General features: G+C 39.2%; 1 protein-coding gene across 7 annotated transcripts in view; it reads left to right on the top strand.

Moving 5' to 3' along the window:
- The window catches only part of MID2 (midline 2), a 131,366-nt gene that overhangs the window by 28,210 nt on the left and 86,357 nt on the right, over window positions 1–16,799 (top strand). For 5 of the 7 annotated variants that reach the window (XM_084870457.1, XM_084870453.1, XM_084870458.1 and 2 more), the window contains exon 3: window positions 7,800–7,895. The exons of the other annotated variants lie outside the window; for them this stretch is intronic. In XM_084870457.1, the coding sequence (XP_084726583.1) occupies window positions 7,800–7,895 (96 nt within the window). The remainder of the gene's footprint in view (window positions 1–7,799; window positions 7,896–16,799) is intronic. 7 annotated transcript variants of the gene reach the window in all.

Genomic DNA, 16,799 nt, shown 5'->3' with positions numbered 1-16,799 from the left:
GAGGCAGCCGATCAATGACTCTCTCATCATTGATTCTCTCTCTCTCTCTCTCTCTCTCTCTCTCTCTCTCTCTCTCTCTCTCTCTCTCTCTCTCTTTCTCTCTCTCTCTCTCTCTCTCTCTCTCTTCTCTCTTTTTCTCCCTTCCTCTCTGAAATCAATAAAAATATATATTTTTTAAAGTTCTGAAAAGTGGGATGGCAACTTGTTCCACCTGGCCCGAGGACTGGTCTGATGATCTCTAACAAGCCTTAGGTGGAATAAATCTTATACATCCAGTATATAACCTGCATCTCCTTCTATGATATAGCCTGTGTCTATACAGCAGCAAATAAATGTTTGGGGAAGGAATAAAACTCTGGCATAAGGGTGTGGGTTTTCATTTATGGAACAGATGGTGTGTTCTGCTGTGGAAAGGCCATATGTAATTGATACATAATGTGACAGACTGAAGCAAAAGCAAATTAAGTATTTTAAGACAAGCAGTTAAAAAAAGAAGGCAGAACATGACCCTCAAAAGTGTGCTAAGATTTTGGCTTCTAGCTTGTGTAAAAGCTGGGAACATCCGTGAATAGACAGGATGTCAAAAAAGAACATGCCAAAGAATAGTAATAGGGACATTGGCTCAGGTTATTTTTAAAGATGAAGTTATCTTCTGTCAACTGGGAAGGCTTAGGTTTGTAATGAGTTGGCCTTTTTTCCCCCTTTCCCTTATCTCCCTGCACTTCCAAGATTCAGTTTCCACATCAAAAAAGCTTTGGATAGCCGAAACCGGTTTGGCTCAGTGGATAGAGCATCAGCCTGCAGACTGAAAGGTCCCAGGTTCGATTCCGGTCAAGGGCATGTACCGTGGTTGCAGGCATATCCCCAGTAGGGGTAGTGCAGGAGGCAGCTGATCAATGTTTCTCTCTCATTGATGTTTCTAACTCTCTATCCCTCTCTCTTCCTCTCTGTAAAAAAATCAATAAAATATATTTAAAAAAAAAAACACCAGCTTTGGATAATGACCCTTGTGTCTTTTATTTATTTTAAATCAACTCTGGTGGGCCCTGGCTAGGTGGCTCATTCGGTTGGAGCATAGTCTCATACACCAAACAAGGTTGCAGGTTCGATTATCAGTCAGGGCACATATCTAGATTGCAGGTTCTATCCCTGGTCTGGGAGCATACAGGAGGCAACCAATCTGATCGATGTTTCTCACACCTCTCCCTCTCCCTCTCCCTCTCCCTCTCCCTCTCCCTCTCCCTCTCCCTCTCCCTCTCCCTCTCCCTCTCCCTCTCCCTCTCCCTCTCCCTCTCCCTCTCCCTCTCCCTCTCCCTCTCCCTCTCCCTCTCCCATTTTTAAAAAACCATATCCTTAGATGAGGATTAAAAGAAAATGTTTTAACAAATTTACTCTGGTTGGATTTGACCTATCATATCTTTAGATAGCAAGAGAGCATACAGACTAGTGAAGTAGGCTTAGGAAAGGTTCAAAGGTGGTCAATGGGGAAAAGGGGGGATATCTTTAATACTTTCAACAATAAAGATAAATAAATAAAAAATTGAAAGAGAGCATATAGGCACTTGGTGGCAAAACTACATGTTTCCATAGAACAGAAAACTCCACTCTCTTTTAGGCTTCAAGACTTGCTATTTCAGGTAGGTAAGTGTGTTCATATGTGAATACATGTGCCTTCACAGAGCAATGGAGATCATGGTCAAGTGTATGTCATCAGGGAAATCACTCTATCTTTAATGAAGAGCTGGTATTTTGATGTATAGTTAGGTTTCTTGAGGGAGCCAATGAAAAACTAACCAGAAATAACCTGTATCTAGAAAACTGGGGGGAAAAAAACCCACACAACCCTCCCCCCACCAGCAATTACTTGAGAGGTTTAGAAAACGCCCCCCTCCCTTTTTTTTTTTAATGGGATGCTGTCTGGAAAAAGAATAGCCTGTGCCTGATTTTCTCAGAAGTGCAAAATGTCTTTCTCTTTGGGAAGGGTATAAAAGAAAACAAAGAGGCCAAGTCTATATGACACAAATGAAGTGAAACTTGGGTAAAAATGTCAACCATGTAGGAGTCTGCTAATTTAGCTAACTTGGGCCTTTTAAAATCTCAGTTATGCAAATAAACCGAATTTTCCCCTCACTTTGTGTGATTTAGACATATGTACAATTTTGTGAGAGCTCTAATGATGTAGTCATCTGGAGGGGAAGAGAGTATCATAGTTTTGTAGCTCAAATAGCTTCTCTAACCCTCACATATGGGAAACACAGGAGAACCCAGAGGTAACCTCCTGCAGCAGGAAATGGGAGCTTCATCCTGCTCCCCTTGCCAACCTCCTGTCCCTGTTTCCTCCCAGCAGATATCTCCATTCCAATCTCCCTTGCCACTTTGGCTTTCTCTCACTGTCATACTTCAACTGTACTGAGAAATATGCATTAATTAGGCTTAGACAGAGAGGGCTTAGCTCAGTCATTAATAGGACTGCACAAGAAAAGAGCAAAATAAACCAACTTTTCAAAACCAAGCAACCAATAGAGATACTTTTTAGTATAAGATCATATATATATATATATATATATATATATATATACACACACACACACACACACATATATATACACACACACACACACACACACACACACAAATATATATATATATATATATATATATATATATATATATATATATATATATATATATATATATATTAGAAACCTGGTGCCTGAAATTCGTGCACAGGGGTGTTTGTCCCTCAGCCCAGCCTATACCCTCTTCAATATTGGACCCCTCAAGGGATGTCTGAGTGCCCATTTAGGCCAGATCCTACCAGGCAGTCAGACACCCCTCTCACAATCCAAGACTGCTGACTCCCAACTGCTTGCCTGCCTGCCTTCCTGATTTCCCCTAACCACTTCTGTCTGCCAGCCTGATCACCCCCCAACTACTCCCCTGACAGCCTGACTAATGCGTAACTGCTCCCCTGCCAGCCTGATTGCCCCTAACTGCCCTCCCCTGCAGGCCTGGTCACGCCTAACTGCCCTCCCCTGCAAGCCTGAGTCCCTCCCAACTGCCTTTCCCTGCAGGCCCAGTCACCCCCAACTTCCCTCCTCTGCCAGCCTGGTCACCCCTCACTGCCCTCCCCTGCAGGCTTGATCGCTCCCAACTTCCCTCCCTTACAGGACTGTTCCCTCCCAACTGCCCTCCTCTGCTGGCCATGGGGGCAGCCATCTTATGTGTTGGAGTGATGGTAAATTTGCATATTACTCTTTTATTAGATATGATAGAGGCCTGGTGCATGGGTGGAGGTCAGCTGGTTTGTCCTGAAGGGTGTCCCAGATCAAGGTGGGGGGTCCCTTGGGATGTGGGTCTGCCTGGGTGAGGGGCCTATGGTGGTTTTCAGGCTGGCCACGCCCTCCAGTGACCCAAGCAGAGGTCCTGGGATCTGGGATTTATTTATCTTCTATAATTGAAACTTTGTAGCCTTGAACAAAGGCCAGGGCAGGCCAGGGCTGCGGGAAACTTGGCTTCCTCCATCACTGGGGGCAACTCAAGCCTCCTGCTCTCTCCAGTTCCGTGTCTGCTGCCATTTTTGTTGGGATTTATTTATCTTCTAAAATTGAAACTTTTAGCTCTGAGCAGAGGCCAGGGCCAGCCAGAGAAGGCGGGAAGCTTGGCTTCCTCCATTGCCAGGGAAACCCAAGCCTCCTGCTCACTCTGTGGCTACAGCCATCTTGGTTGGGTTAATTTGCATACTCTCTCCTGATTGGCTTGTGGGCGTGGCTTGTGGGCATAGCAGAGGTATGGTCAATTTGCATCTTTCTCTTTTATTAGTGTAGCTACATGATTGCATGTGTGTAGACATACATACATATACCCATATCATTTTTGTTTACTCAGCCAGAGTATAGACAAGATAATTACTTGGCTAAATCAATAAAACCTATAGTGGCCCAGAATATCTAGTTCTAAGTGATTAGTCAGTAAAAGGCATGAGAAGTAAGGGTGTGGAAATATACTGCATAATTGTGTCAGTACCCTGTACAAGGGTTCATTATTGAGAATCAATTTCAGTTTCAGAGGTGACTTTAATTCCTTGTAAATGAGTAGGAAGTTAGTAAGTAAATGCTTAGTGTTTTCCTCAAATTATCTCTCATAATATAAGAAAACAGTGGCAAAAAGCCATCAACAGATGGTGTTTTTATTAGCCAAAGATTTATTTTTCAAAGCATTTTCATATTAATGAAGTCAGGTTGAAATTAGAGGCATTTTGTCATTTATAATTGTCTGCTATAAAAAATGTGTTGATCTTCTGCAAATTGCTAGGGGGAAGGATCAAAATAGCCATTTTCCATAATTTTGTGATGGTAACCCAAGGTCCATAGTCTAATCAGACCCCAAATTATGTGCTCGGCCCTAATTTTTGTTTTCAGTGGTTTTACAGAAGCTATGAGTCTCAGTTCTGGGCCATAAATGAGGAACACACGGCAGGGTTCTTAGTCCTTTTTTGCACTATGAATTATTTATAAAATATCAGTTTCATAACAAGTGTTGCAACAGGTTGCATGTACTCGTTAGAAAACATTCTCCCCATGGCATCCTATGTTTGAATGGAAACATATTGCAGTTTGAAACACAGATTTCTAATATATCTGTTCTGAGTTCATCAGTCTACATTATGTTTACCTAATACTAATATGTCAATATAGCCATTTTTAATACACTGGGTTTCCATTCATCTAGGAATCTGGACTATGCTGCTAGAGATAATCACAAACTGATTGGGTCCATTACTAATGCCCACTCTGACTTAAGCTGGGCCTTTTCATCAAACTACAGTTCTATCATATTCATCTTGCTGTCAAACTTTTTAAGAGGAGCCCAGATTTGGAGCCTCCACTTTATCACTACCTCCATACTTAATCCTGTACAGTTTGGCATCTACTTCCAAAAATCTATTCAAATTCATTTTTCAAAGGTCACCAGTGACCTCTAATTACCAAATCCAGCTGCCTTTCTTGCACGCTCTGTATATATGACAGTGGTAAAACCTTGACTGAAATGTGTGGTTTTTTTTGTTTTGTTTGTTTGTTTTTCAATTATCACATTAGCTTGGCCCAGACCTGCATTTCCAACTTCCTTGAACACTGATGCTTTCTTCTAACCAGTGTCCCTGTCCCCAGGCTTTTCTATTTCAGTTTGCCCCACATATTGCTGGTAGCTTGATCTCATAACTGAAGCCCTGATTATATCATTATCTTACTCAAAAGCCTTTGGAAAGTTCCCACTGCTTAAAAAATAGGTACAAACTCCTCATCTAGGCATTTAAGACCTTCACAACAGAGCCTTAATTTCCATTTCCAGTCTTGCCTCCCTCCACATACTACTCTCTTGTACCCTCTGTTCTAGCCAAAGTCAAAGTCTCTTCCCTGAACGTGTCCTATACTTTGTTCCATTTTAGTTTTGTTTATGTTATTCCTAGTGCCTGGAATACCCTGCCACCCTCCATCTCTGTCTATTAAAATCCTACTTATCCTTCAAGACTCCTCTTAATCTCACTTCCTCTATCTCAGATCACTGCACCTTGAACAGAGTAGATGTTCAATACCTTTTGTTGTGTTAAATCTCTGAACTGTTGTTTCTTTTTTTCCTCTGACATCTACTTAGCTTAAAGATCATGCCCAAATCAATGATTGCAGCCCTTCTTTTTTCCTTCTTCCCTCTCTGTCCTTGTTAAGGAGAAGGCCACAGTTGAAATGGTCATGGAGTTTAAAGAATACCAGGGGAAACACTGTGCCCAAACCACAAAAAAAAAAAAAAGATGGAATAAACTATGAAAAATAACTTCCATTGGAACAAAGCCAAAGAAACCAAGAGAGATCTGGCAAAAAGGGAAGTAAAAATTAAGGTGGTTTTCATAATCCAGTTTCAGGACAAGCAAAATCAAACTGCCTATCCTAGAAATATGCATATCCAGAGGAATAAATCTTTTAGGATAGATTCATTGGACAGTGCCAAGGTTACTAAGTATAACAGCTCTTTAGTAGCAAGGGGCCAAGTACATGAATCCTTTCCCCCTTTTCCATTTCTCCTACTGCAAACATGAACTTTGAACAACTACAAACCATAAAAACTGTAGAGACAGCAATGAAGCATCATGGCCAAGGGAAAAAATGATAGTAGTGTAAGGGCCAGGAAATTGGGGTATTATATTTGGAACAGTATTTGTGAGGGCGTTGGGATGGTGAGTCAGAGAGGAACGGATATTGGGGCACGTCCTGGGGTAGTAGCAGCCAGCAGAGCTAAAAACTTGGGAATGGGAAGGAATAAAAAGCTCATTATCAAACTACAGTAAATAAAATTTTATTTTCTTAGATAAGGAATGGGATAGAGTAGCTGGCTCAACTGAAAATATGCTAAGATCTCTGAGTATTTTTGAACTATGTTATATTAAATAGATTTCCAAAGTGCTTCTAATGTATATTTTAAAAGTATCTATATAGTAGTAAGCAGTGATAAGCAATGGCTCTCCTATCTTGATACAGTCAGGCTTTGCTTTTTGAAGTCTGGCATCTCCAAGGGCTCTTTCTTAGTGCCAAGGAAGTGAAACTGACAGATGGTGCTAGATTTTGAGGAATCCCACACTTAAAACACCATATTCTTTTCTGAAGGAATCTACTGATAAATATAAAATGTTATCATCAACAACAACAAATACACACAAAAATCATGGGATTCTGGAGCAAAGCCATGACTGAATGCTAGAGACCTGAGTTATAGCCCTAGCTTTGCCATATACTAATTATATGACTGTGGAAAATACTTTTCCTCACTCTAAAGCTCAGTGTTCTCATATGTAAAATGTTGACACATCCTACTTCATGGGTTGTTATGATTATTCAATGATATATACGAAAATGTCTAGCATAGTGTCTGGCAAGTAGTAATCATTCAATAAATTATAGTTTTCTCAGTCTACTAATCTGTAAAAGAGATAATAATACATGTCCTCCCAAAACTGGATTGGCTCAGTGGATAGAGCATTGGTCTGTGGACTGAAAGGTCCCGGGTCCGATGCCAGTCAAGGGCATGTATATTGGTTGCGGGCACATCCCTGGTAGGGGGTGTGCAGGACGCGACTGGTCGATGTTTCTCTCTCATCGATGTTTCTAGCTCTCCAAACCTCTCCCTTCCTCTCTATAAAAAAAAATCAGTAAAATATATTTTAAAAAATACATGTCCTACCTATGTTACGGGTATACTATGAGGGCAAAATGAAATATTGACTATGAAGTACTTTAAAAAGTTAAATACAGAAAACAAAGCAGTCATTAAAGTCCTATATCCACAATGTCATGAATGTCAACTTTTCCCCAACAATGATAGTGTACCAATTGTATAGTATTATTAAGTGCTTAGAAGAGTGCTTAGCCCATAACAAGTGCTCAATGAATCTTTGAAATAGTGTATTTGCCACCCAGCTAGTGTGGCTCAGTGGTTGAATGTTGGCCCATACACCAAGAGGTCGCAGGTTCCATTCCTGGTCAGGGCACATGCCTGGGGTTGCGGGCCCGATCCCTGGTGTGAGGCATGCAGGAGACAGCTGATTAATGATGTTTCTCTCATCATTAATGTTTCTCCCTCTCTTCCTCTCCAGTCCTTCCCTCTCTCTAAAATCAATAAAAACATTTTTTTAAAGGAAATAGTGTATTTGCTGACTGACATGGTATTGGTTCTCAAGCTCATTGAATGTTTGTTCTTTTCCCCCCCTCTTACCCTTTTCCCTCTTGCTTCACACTCTGTGATGACAGCAAACTCTAGAGATGAACCTCACCAACCTGGTTAAGCGTAACAGCGAACTAGAAAATCAAATGGCCAAGCTAATACAGATCTGCCAGCAGGTTGAGGTATGTAACAGAAATATTTGTGATTTCTAATATTTGTGTTTCTTCAGAGGATCTGTATTGATTTTTTTTGGGGGGGGTAGGGGACTTGAATTATTCATTTGTTTGTTTGTTTGCTTGTTTATATATTTATTGGCTTAAGCCTGTAACCTTTTTCACCCAGCCTCACAACCTCCCTCCCCTGTAAAAGCTGTCAGTTTGTTCCCTGTACATATGAGTCTGTTTCTTTATTGTTTGTTAGTTTATTTTATTCATTAGATTCTACATAAAAGTAAACATCATATGGTATTTATCTTTCTCTGACTGGCTTATTTCACATAGCATAATATTCTCCAGGTCCATCCATGTTGTCAGAAAAGGTAAGATTTCCTTTTTTTTTTTTATGGCTGAATAGTATTCTATTGTATAAATGTACCACAGCCTTTTAATCTAATCATCTACTGATGGCACTTGGGCTGCTTTCAAATATTGGATATCTATACTAATAAAAGGGTGATATGCTAATTAGATTGGGAGACTGAACATCCTCGTACTGTTCCATTTCCTTCCAGAGAAAGCCACGGTGGTGGGGACTGAGGCAGAGGTGGATAGGGGCGATCAAGCTAGCAGGGGAGGGCATTTGGGGGCCATGAGGCCAGCAGGGGAGCATTTAGGCAGTGATCAAGCCAGTAGTCAGGCAAGTGATTAGAAGCCAGTGGTCCTGGATTGTGAGAGGGTTGTCTGATTGCCGGTTTAGGCCCCATCCCACAGTCAGACATCCCCTGAGGGGTCCCAGATTGAAGAGGGTGCATCCTGGGCTGAGGGGACCCCCCAGTGCAAGAATTTTGTGCACCAGGCTTCTTCCCTGTTTCCCTGAAAATAAGACAGTGTCTTATATTAATTTTTGCTCCCAAAGATGCACTAGGTCTTATTTTCAGGGGATGTCTTATTTTTCCATGAAGAAGAATACGGTACACATTTATTCTTAAATGAAAATAAAGGAAATTTATTACCTGTGTACGGTACAGTAGTATGGTAGTTGTCAACACAAACCAGACAAACTGTGAATCCTACAGTATCAAGAATTTACTCATTTATTCAATGACAATCATGTCATCATCTTCTGGAACATCATCATAACAATCAAATTCCTGAATTTCCTGGTGAATTTCTTGTGACTCCATTTCTTTCAGAATCAGTGGACCAAATCTCTCATGTTTAGCAATAGCACTGTCTTTAAATAAGTACTTCTTGTCAAGGTAGCCTGCTCACAGTGCATTTGCAATGCAACTGTCAGTGATTTTCTCCCATGAATTCTTCACCCAAGTCACAACTTCTTGCAGTTTAGGTTTCACAAAGTTTCCACACTGATTTCTCTCCATTCTATTTTCAATGTAGTCATTAATTTCCATGCGCAAATTGTCTTTGAATGGCTTGTTTATTGCAATATCAAGAGTCTGGAGATAGGCCGTCATTCCTGCGGGAATCATTATCTGATCTATTTTTCTTTTGTGAAGAAATGTCTTCATGTCTTTAGCACTGTGAGTGCTGGCTGCATCCCAGACTAGCAGACCTCTGGCTCCCTGGCATAACAAGCAGCAGCATTAAATCGACCCACTTCCTTATAACTGCTTGTGTGGCCCAGGCTTTTTCAGTTTCAAGAATAAAACTGCCCAAAACATGTTCAATCTTTTCCTTCTTGCCCTTAGAAATGATTAAAGGTGGGATTTTAGTGCCATCCAGATGAATTGCCAAAATACAGGAAACACGTGCACTTTCCTAAGCAGTGGAGGGAATGTACACTAAGGAGGCACCCCGCTGTTCAATTGTTGTTTGAGATGATTGGCCCATAAACACTGCAGTTTCATCCATAGCAATCATGTTGGAAATATTGTGTTTAGAGAAGTCAGCATCATCAATAAAGGACTTGAATGCAAGTGCTCGCTTAATAACTTGAGTATCTTCCAACCTAAACAATGTTGTAGATCTTCTTAAAGACAGTTCACTTCACTGAAGGAAATTATCCAGCCAGTGTTGTGATACTTTGAAGTCTTCGGGGGCTATGTCAAACTGTGGTGCCATTGCAAGGGCAAATTCTTGAATCTGAGCCCTATTCACAACCAAAGCTTCTGCTCTCCTGTCAACAACCCATTCACAGATCAGGTCTTCCAGCTCGGAAAATAATGGTTGCCAACCTGATCCACACTTGCGCTTTTTAGCATTTCCCTTGTCCACTTGTTCAATGAGGTTACCATACTCTGCTCACCATTTTCGGACCAATCGGATACTCAGCATCTTCTCTTTGCAGAAAGCAGTAAGATTTTGGCCCCAAGAGTCTTCCATGATTCCTTTCTTGTACTCCACGAAGTAGCTTTTTCTTTTTGCACTCATTTCTAGGGGTAAAAAAAAAAGGAATTTGGTTATCAAGGTGGGGAGATGGGGATCACTTAAAACGACACAGGGAGGATCAGAGGGGGGAATCAAAAATGGCACGGAAGAATCAGAGGGGGGATTACCATTTTAGTAACCCCTTTTGATCCTCCTGTGTCATTTTGATTGCCCCCTCTGATCCTCCTGTGTTAGTGATCCCCCTCCCCCCACCCCTGTGCCACTGAACACCTTCACCAGACATTCCTCCTACCCCTTTATCAGACATTTATCCCCTGGGGCCTGCCTGGGGACTGTCACTGGGCTTGCTGGGGCCTGGATCTGGGCTGGATCAGGGTCTGCCACTGACTGAGAACCTTCAGTCATCACGAGGGCAGCCACGAGCATCAGGTAGTGTCACAGAGATAGACCGGCACTCGCCACCTTCGCCGCGTCTTGTCAGCTCTAATCCTCCTGTTCTACAAGCATCTGCGAAAGTCTCCTCCTCTCTCCTGCCCAGCGCTCACTGCTCACTGCGACCTCCACTCCACCTCCACACAGCAGTGATGTCAGGGCTCTGTGTAATGTCACTGGTTGCTAGACGCCAGTCGGGGTGGCCCTAGCGACCAGTTAATGGTAAATTAATTTTCATTCTGAGACAGAGCCTAGGGGGGGGCCTTATTTTCGTGGGGATGCCTTACATTTCACTCAGAAGGAAACCTGTAAGTAGGTCTTATTTTCGGAGGATGTTTTATTTTCGGGGAAACACGGTAGTTATAAATAAATAACATTGAAGTGAACATAGGAGTGCACATATGGATTGGTGTTTTGGTTTTCTTTGGATATTTTTCCAGAAGTGTAATTGCTGGGGGACTTGAGTTTTATCAGACTATAGCTCAGCCATTTGGAGTGAAGGAATGACTGGCAGTTCTAGGAAGTCTCATTTCTTTTGGATGCTTGTGTTCTCAGAAAAGTGGCAGTTATCTAGGTATTGTTTAAAAATGTAGGTATGAAGTAGTGATGAGTTGTGGAGACAACAATCCAAAAGAAGGACAGTTCCTTCTTTCCAAACAGGCAGTATGAGAATACAACATGAAGTGTGTCTCTTCTTTCATCAAACTAGACATTATAGCTCCTTGAAGAGATTGCTGTGGTGCCATAGGAAAGTTGGGAATCTGGGTCATCAGAGTAGGGTGAGGTTCATTCAGTGCCATATTATTTTTATAACAATATTATCAGGACTGCTACTCCTCTTCCTAGCCTCTTCTTCCTTTGTCCCCATCCCCCTTACCTGGTCAACACTCACCATTTTTCCACTTATTTTTGTAATAAAAAAATGTATCTGTATTAAAGTTGTCTGTGAATTTTATCTGTGTTACAGATAAAATCTGTGAATTTTAAAGTGTTACACAAGTATAAAGTTTTCAGCAATGGTTACCTACATCACAGCTTACGAAAGGAGTGAACCTTTTCTTAAGTGGATGCAATAAAAAAAAGATATTAACCTTGACTTATTGGTTTAGTGGATAGAGCATTGGGCCATGGACTGAAAGGTCTTGGGTTCGATTCCAGTCGAGGGCATGTGTCTTGGTTGCAGGTTCGATCCCCAGTAGGTGGTGTGTAGAAGGCAGCTGATCGATGTTTCTCATCAATGTTTCTAACTCTCTATTCCTCTCCCTACCTCTCTGTAAAAAGTCAATAAAAATATTTTTTTAAAGAAAGATGTTATTTCTTTTTTTCAAGAATGTGAAACTTTAGCTGTAGCACTCGATTTTCTGTAGCTTTTGTTAAAGAGGCAATAGAACTGCTTAAAGTGTAAACAGTTGGGTAAAATATTATAGGACACCTTATGATCAGTTATTGGGTAAAAATATATCTAATTCTATGTACAACCTGGTAGTCTAGTTCTAATCTTAACTGTATGACAAATAAATGTAATGGTTCAAGTTTAATTTACTTTCAACAATATAATAATTTTACTATGATCTCATATCTTAAACCCACCTAGGGATTCCTATTTAAGAGAAGGTAGAGAATTTTGTAAGGAAAATAATCTTTTATGAGTAACCACTCATGATTTTTTTGGTTTTCTTAAAATATTGTTTTTCTTTTAAAAAAACTTTGTATTGAATTTATTGGGGTGACATTGTTAATTAAATTACATAGGTTTCAGGTGTACAATTTTATAAAACATCATCTGTATATTGTGTTGTATATTCACCACCCAAAGTTAAATGTTCAGCATTTATCTCATCTATACCTTCTCCTACCTGCTCCCACCCCTCTTTCCCTCTGGTAATCACTGTACTGTAGTCTGTATCTATGAGATTTTTGTTGTTATTTTGTTTTTGCTTAATCCCTTTACATATTTCACCAAGCTCCACAACCCCACTCCCCTCTGACAGCTGTCAGTCTTTTCTCTATGAGTCTGTTTCTATTTTTTGTGTAGTTTATTTTGTTCATTAGATTCCACATATGAGTGAAATCATATGGCATTTGTCTATCTCTGACTGGCTTATTTCACTTAGCATAATGCTCTCCAGGTCTAGTTACACTTTTGCAAAGGGTAAGATTTCCTTCTTTTTTATGGCCAAATAGTATTCCATTGCATAAATGTACTGCTGCTTTTTTTATTCACTCATCTAATTATGGGCATTTGGGCTGCTCCCAAATATTGGCTATTGTAAATAATGCTATAGTAAACATAGAGCTGCATTTGTTCTTTCAAATTAGTGTTTCAGGTTTCTTCAGATATGTTACCAGAAGTACAATCACTTGATTATAAAGCAGTTTCATTTTTAATTTTTTGAGATAATTCCATACTGCTTTCCAGGGTAGCCGCACCAATCTTCATTCCTACCAACAGTGCACAAGGGTTCCCTTTTCTTCATATCCTTGCCAACATTTGTATTTTGTTGATTTATTGATGGCGGCCATTTGGGCAGGTGTAAGGTGATATCTCTGATGATTAGTGATGTTGAGCATCTTTTCATATGATTATTGTCCATCTGTATGTCCTCTTTGAAGAAGTGTCTATTCAGGTCCTTTGTCTATTTTTAATTAGATTGTTTTGGTTTTTTTGGTGTTGAGTTTTATAACTTTATAACTTTCGGATATATGGTTGAATAAGTTCTCCTATTCAGTGGGTAGACTTTTCATTTTGTGAATGGTTTCATGTGCTGTGCAAAAACTATTTAGTTTGATGTAGTCCCATTTGCTTATTTTTTCTTTTGTTTCTCTTGTCTGAGGCAATATATCAGAAAAGTATTGCTATGAGAAATGTATGAGATTTTACTGTCGATTTATTCTCCTAGGATTTTTATGGTTTCAAGTCTAACATTTAAGCCCTTAATTTTCTTTCTTTTTAAAGTCTTTATCTGCTTTTGGAATTAGGATAATGCTGGCCACATAAAATGAGTTTGGGATTTTTCCCTCCTCTGGAATTTTTTGAAATAGTATGAGAAGGATAAATGTTAGTTCTTTGAATCTTTGGAAAAATTCACCTGTTAACCCATCCAGTCCAGGACTTTTCTTTGTTGGGAGATTTTTGGTTATTGCTTCAACTTCTCTAGTTGTAATCTGTTCAGATTCTCTTATTCTTCCTGATTAAGTTGTGGGAGATTGTATGTTTCTAGAATTTATCCATTCCATCCAGATTGTTCAGTTTGTTGGCACATAATTGTTCATAATATATTCTTATAATTCTTTGTATTTCTGTGTTGTTAATTGTTATTTCTCCTCTTTCAGTTCTGATTTTATTTATTTGGATCCTCTTTTTTTTCTTAATGAATCTGAATAAGGGTTTGCCAATCTTGTTTACCTTTCCAAAGAACCAGCTATGTGTTTCAAGGATATTTTGTATTGCTTTTTTATATTGCATATCATTTATTTCTGCTCTGCTCCTTATTATTGCCTTCCTCTTACCCACTTTGGGATTTTTGTTGTTGTTGTTCTTTTTCAAGTTCCTTCAAGTGTAAAGTTAAATTGTTTATTTGAGATTTTTCTTGTTTCTTGAGGTATGCCTGTAATACTATGAATTTCCCTCATAGGACTGCTTTCACTTTGTCCCACAAGTATTGAGTTGTGTTTTCATTTTAATTTGTTTCAAGGTATGTTTTGAGTTATTTCTTGATCTCATTTTTATCCAATTCATTGTTTAGTAACATGTTATTTAGCCTTTATATCTGTGTGTGTTTTTTCAGTTTTTTTTTCTTGTGACTAATTTATAGTTTCATATCCTGTTTCCCTGAAAATAAGACAGTGTCTTATATTAATTTTTGCTCCCAAAGATGCGCTAGGTCTTATTTTCAGGGGATGTCTTATTTTTCCATGAAGAAGAATATGGTACACATTTATTCTTAAATGAAAATAAAGGAAATTTATTACCTGTATACGGTACAGTAGTATGGTAGTTGTCAACACAAACCAGACAAACTGTGAATCCTACAGTATCAAGAATTTACTCATTTATTCAGTGACAATCATGTCATCATCTTCTGGAACATCATCATAACAATCCAATTCCTGAATTTCCTGGTGAATTTCTTGTGACTCCATTTCTTTCAGAATCAGTGGACCAAATCTCTCATGTTTAGCAATAGCATTCTGAGACAGAACCTAGGGGGGCCTTATTTTCGGGGGATGCCTTATATTTCACTCAGAAGGAAACCTGTAAGTAGGTCTTATTTTCTGAGGATGTCTTATTTTCAGGGAAACACGGTACCATTAAGGTCAGAGAAGATGCTTGATATGATTTTAATCTTCTTAAATTTATTGAGACTTGTTTGTGTCCAAATATGTTATCTATCCTAGAAAATGTTGCATGTGTACTTGAAAAGAATGTATATTCTACTGCTTTAGGGTGAAATGCTCTGAAGCTATTAACTAAATCCATCTGATCTAGCGTGTCATTTATGCATGCTATTCCCTTTTCAGTGTTCTGTCTTGAAGATCTATCCATTGCTGTCAATGGGGTGTTAAAGTCCCCTACTATTACTGCCTTACTGTCAATCTCTCATGTTATGTTCATCAACATTTTTAGGTGCTCATATGTTGGGTCCATATATGTTTACAAGGGTTATATCCTCTTTTTGGGTTGTTCCCTTCCTCAAAATATAGTGTCTTTTTGTCTTATACTATAGCCTTTGTTTTAAAGTCTATTTTTTCAAATATAAATATTATTACTCCAGCTTTTTTCTCCTTTCCATTTGTATAAAGTATCTTTTTCTATACACCTACTTTTAGTCTGTGTGTATATTTCATTTGAAATAGGTCTCTTGTATATAGCATATATATGGGTCTTGTTTTCTTATCCATTCATCTACCCTATGTCTTTTAATTGGATTATTTAATCCATTTACATTTAAAGTGGTTATTGTTAGGTTCATAATTATTGCCATTTTATTCTTTTAACTATGTCCTTGTATTCCTCCTTCTCAGCACCCCCCCCTCCTCCTTCTTTTTGCCTCCTCGTCTTCCTCTTCCTCCTCGTCCTTCTTCTTTTTCTTTAATAAGGCCCTTTAACATTTCTTGTAATTCTGGTTTTATGGTATCCAACTCATTTAACTTTTTCTTGTTGAAGAAGCTCTTTATTTCTCCCTTAATTTTATATGATAGCCTTACTGGGTAAAGTAGTCTTGGTTGTAGATCCTTGCTTTTTATCACTTTGAATATTTCATGCCAATTCCTTCAGGTCTGAAATGTTTCTATGGAAAAATCCATTGACAGCCTTATGGGAACTCCCTTGGAGTTCTGTCTTTTTGTTTCTGCTTTTAAAATTCTCTCTTTGTCCTAACCTTTGCTATTTTAATTATGATATATCTTGGTATATGGCTCTTTGTGTTCATCTTGTTTGGGACTTTTGTGCTTCCTAGACTTGTGTGTCATTTTCCTTCACTAAGTTAGGGAAGTTTTTATCATTATTTCTTCAGATAGGTTCTTGATCCCTTTGTCTCTTCTTTTTCTGGTATTCCTATGATACAGATGTTGTTACACTTCATGGTGTCCGAAATGTTCCATAAGCTATCCTCATTTAAAAAATAATAATAATAATAATAATAATTATTATTATTATTATTATTATTTGCTTCTCTGATTGGATGTTTTTCTCTAACTTGTCTTCCAAATCAGTGATTCCATTATCTGCTTCTGTTGCCAACCTCGTGTTTATTCCTACCAGTATAGTCTTCATTTCTGATTGTTCCTTTGTTATGATTTCCCTGTCCTTTTTCATGTTCTTGAGCATCTCTTATAAATTGCTTGTCTCCATTTCATTTAGCACTTTTTTCCTGGAGATTTCTCTGGTTCTTTCATTTGGAGCATGTTTCTTTGTTTCCCTAATTGGCTGCCTCTTTGTGTTTGTTTCTATGTATTAGATCACATGTGTCAAACACAAGGCCCGTGGGCCAAATCCAGCCCGCCAGGCCTTGCAATGTGGCCCGCACCGCGCTGTCATCACTGCACTCCTCTGTCAGTTTATGACATTGTCAGTTTATGACTGTTTAGTAAACCATTCGGCCCGCGATTTAGGCTGGATTTTAGATTTTGGCCCCTTCTCTGATT

This window comes from Pipistrellus hanaki (assembly GCF_964339955.1).
Source record: "Pipistrellus hanaki genome assembly, chromosome: X".
NCBI classification, from domain to species: domain Eukaryota; kingdom Metazoa; phylum Chordata; class Mammalia; order Chiroptera; family Vespertilionidae; genus Pipistrellus; species Pipistrellus hanaki.
Note: the sequence above shows the minus strand (reverse complement) of the source record. Positions and strands in the feature narration are given on the sequence as shown.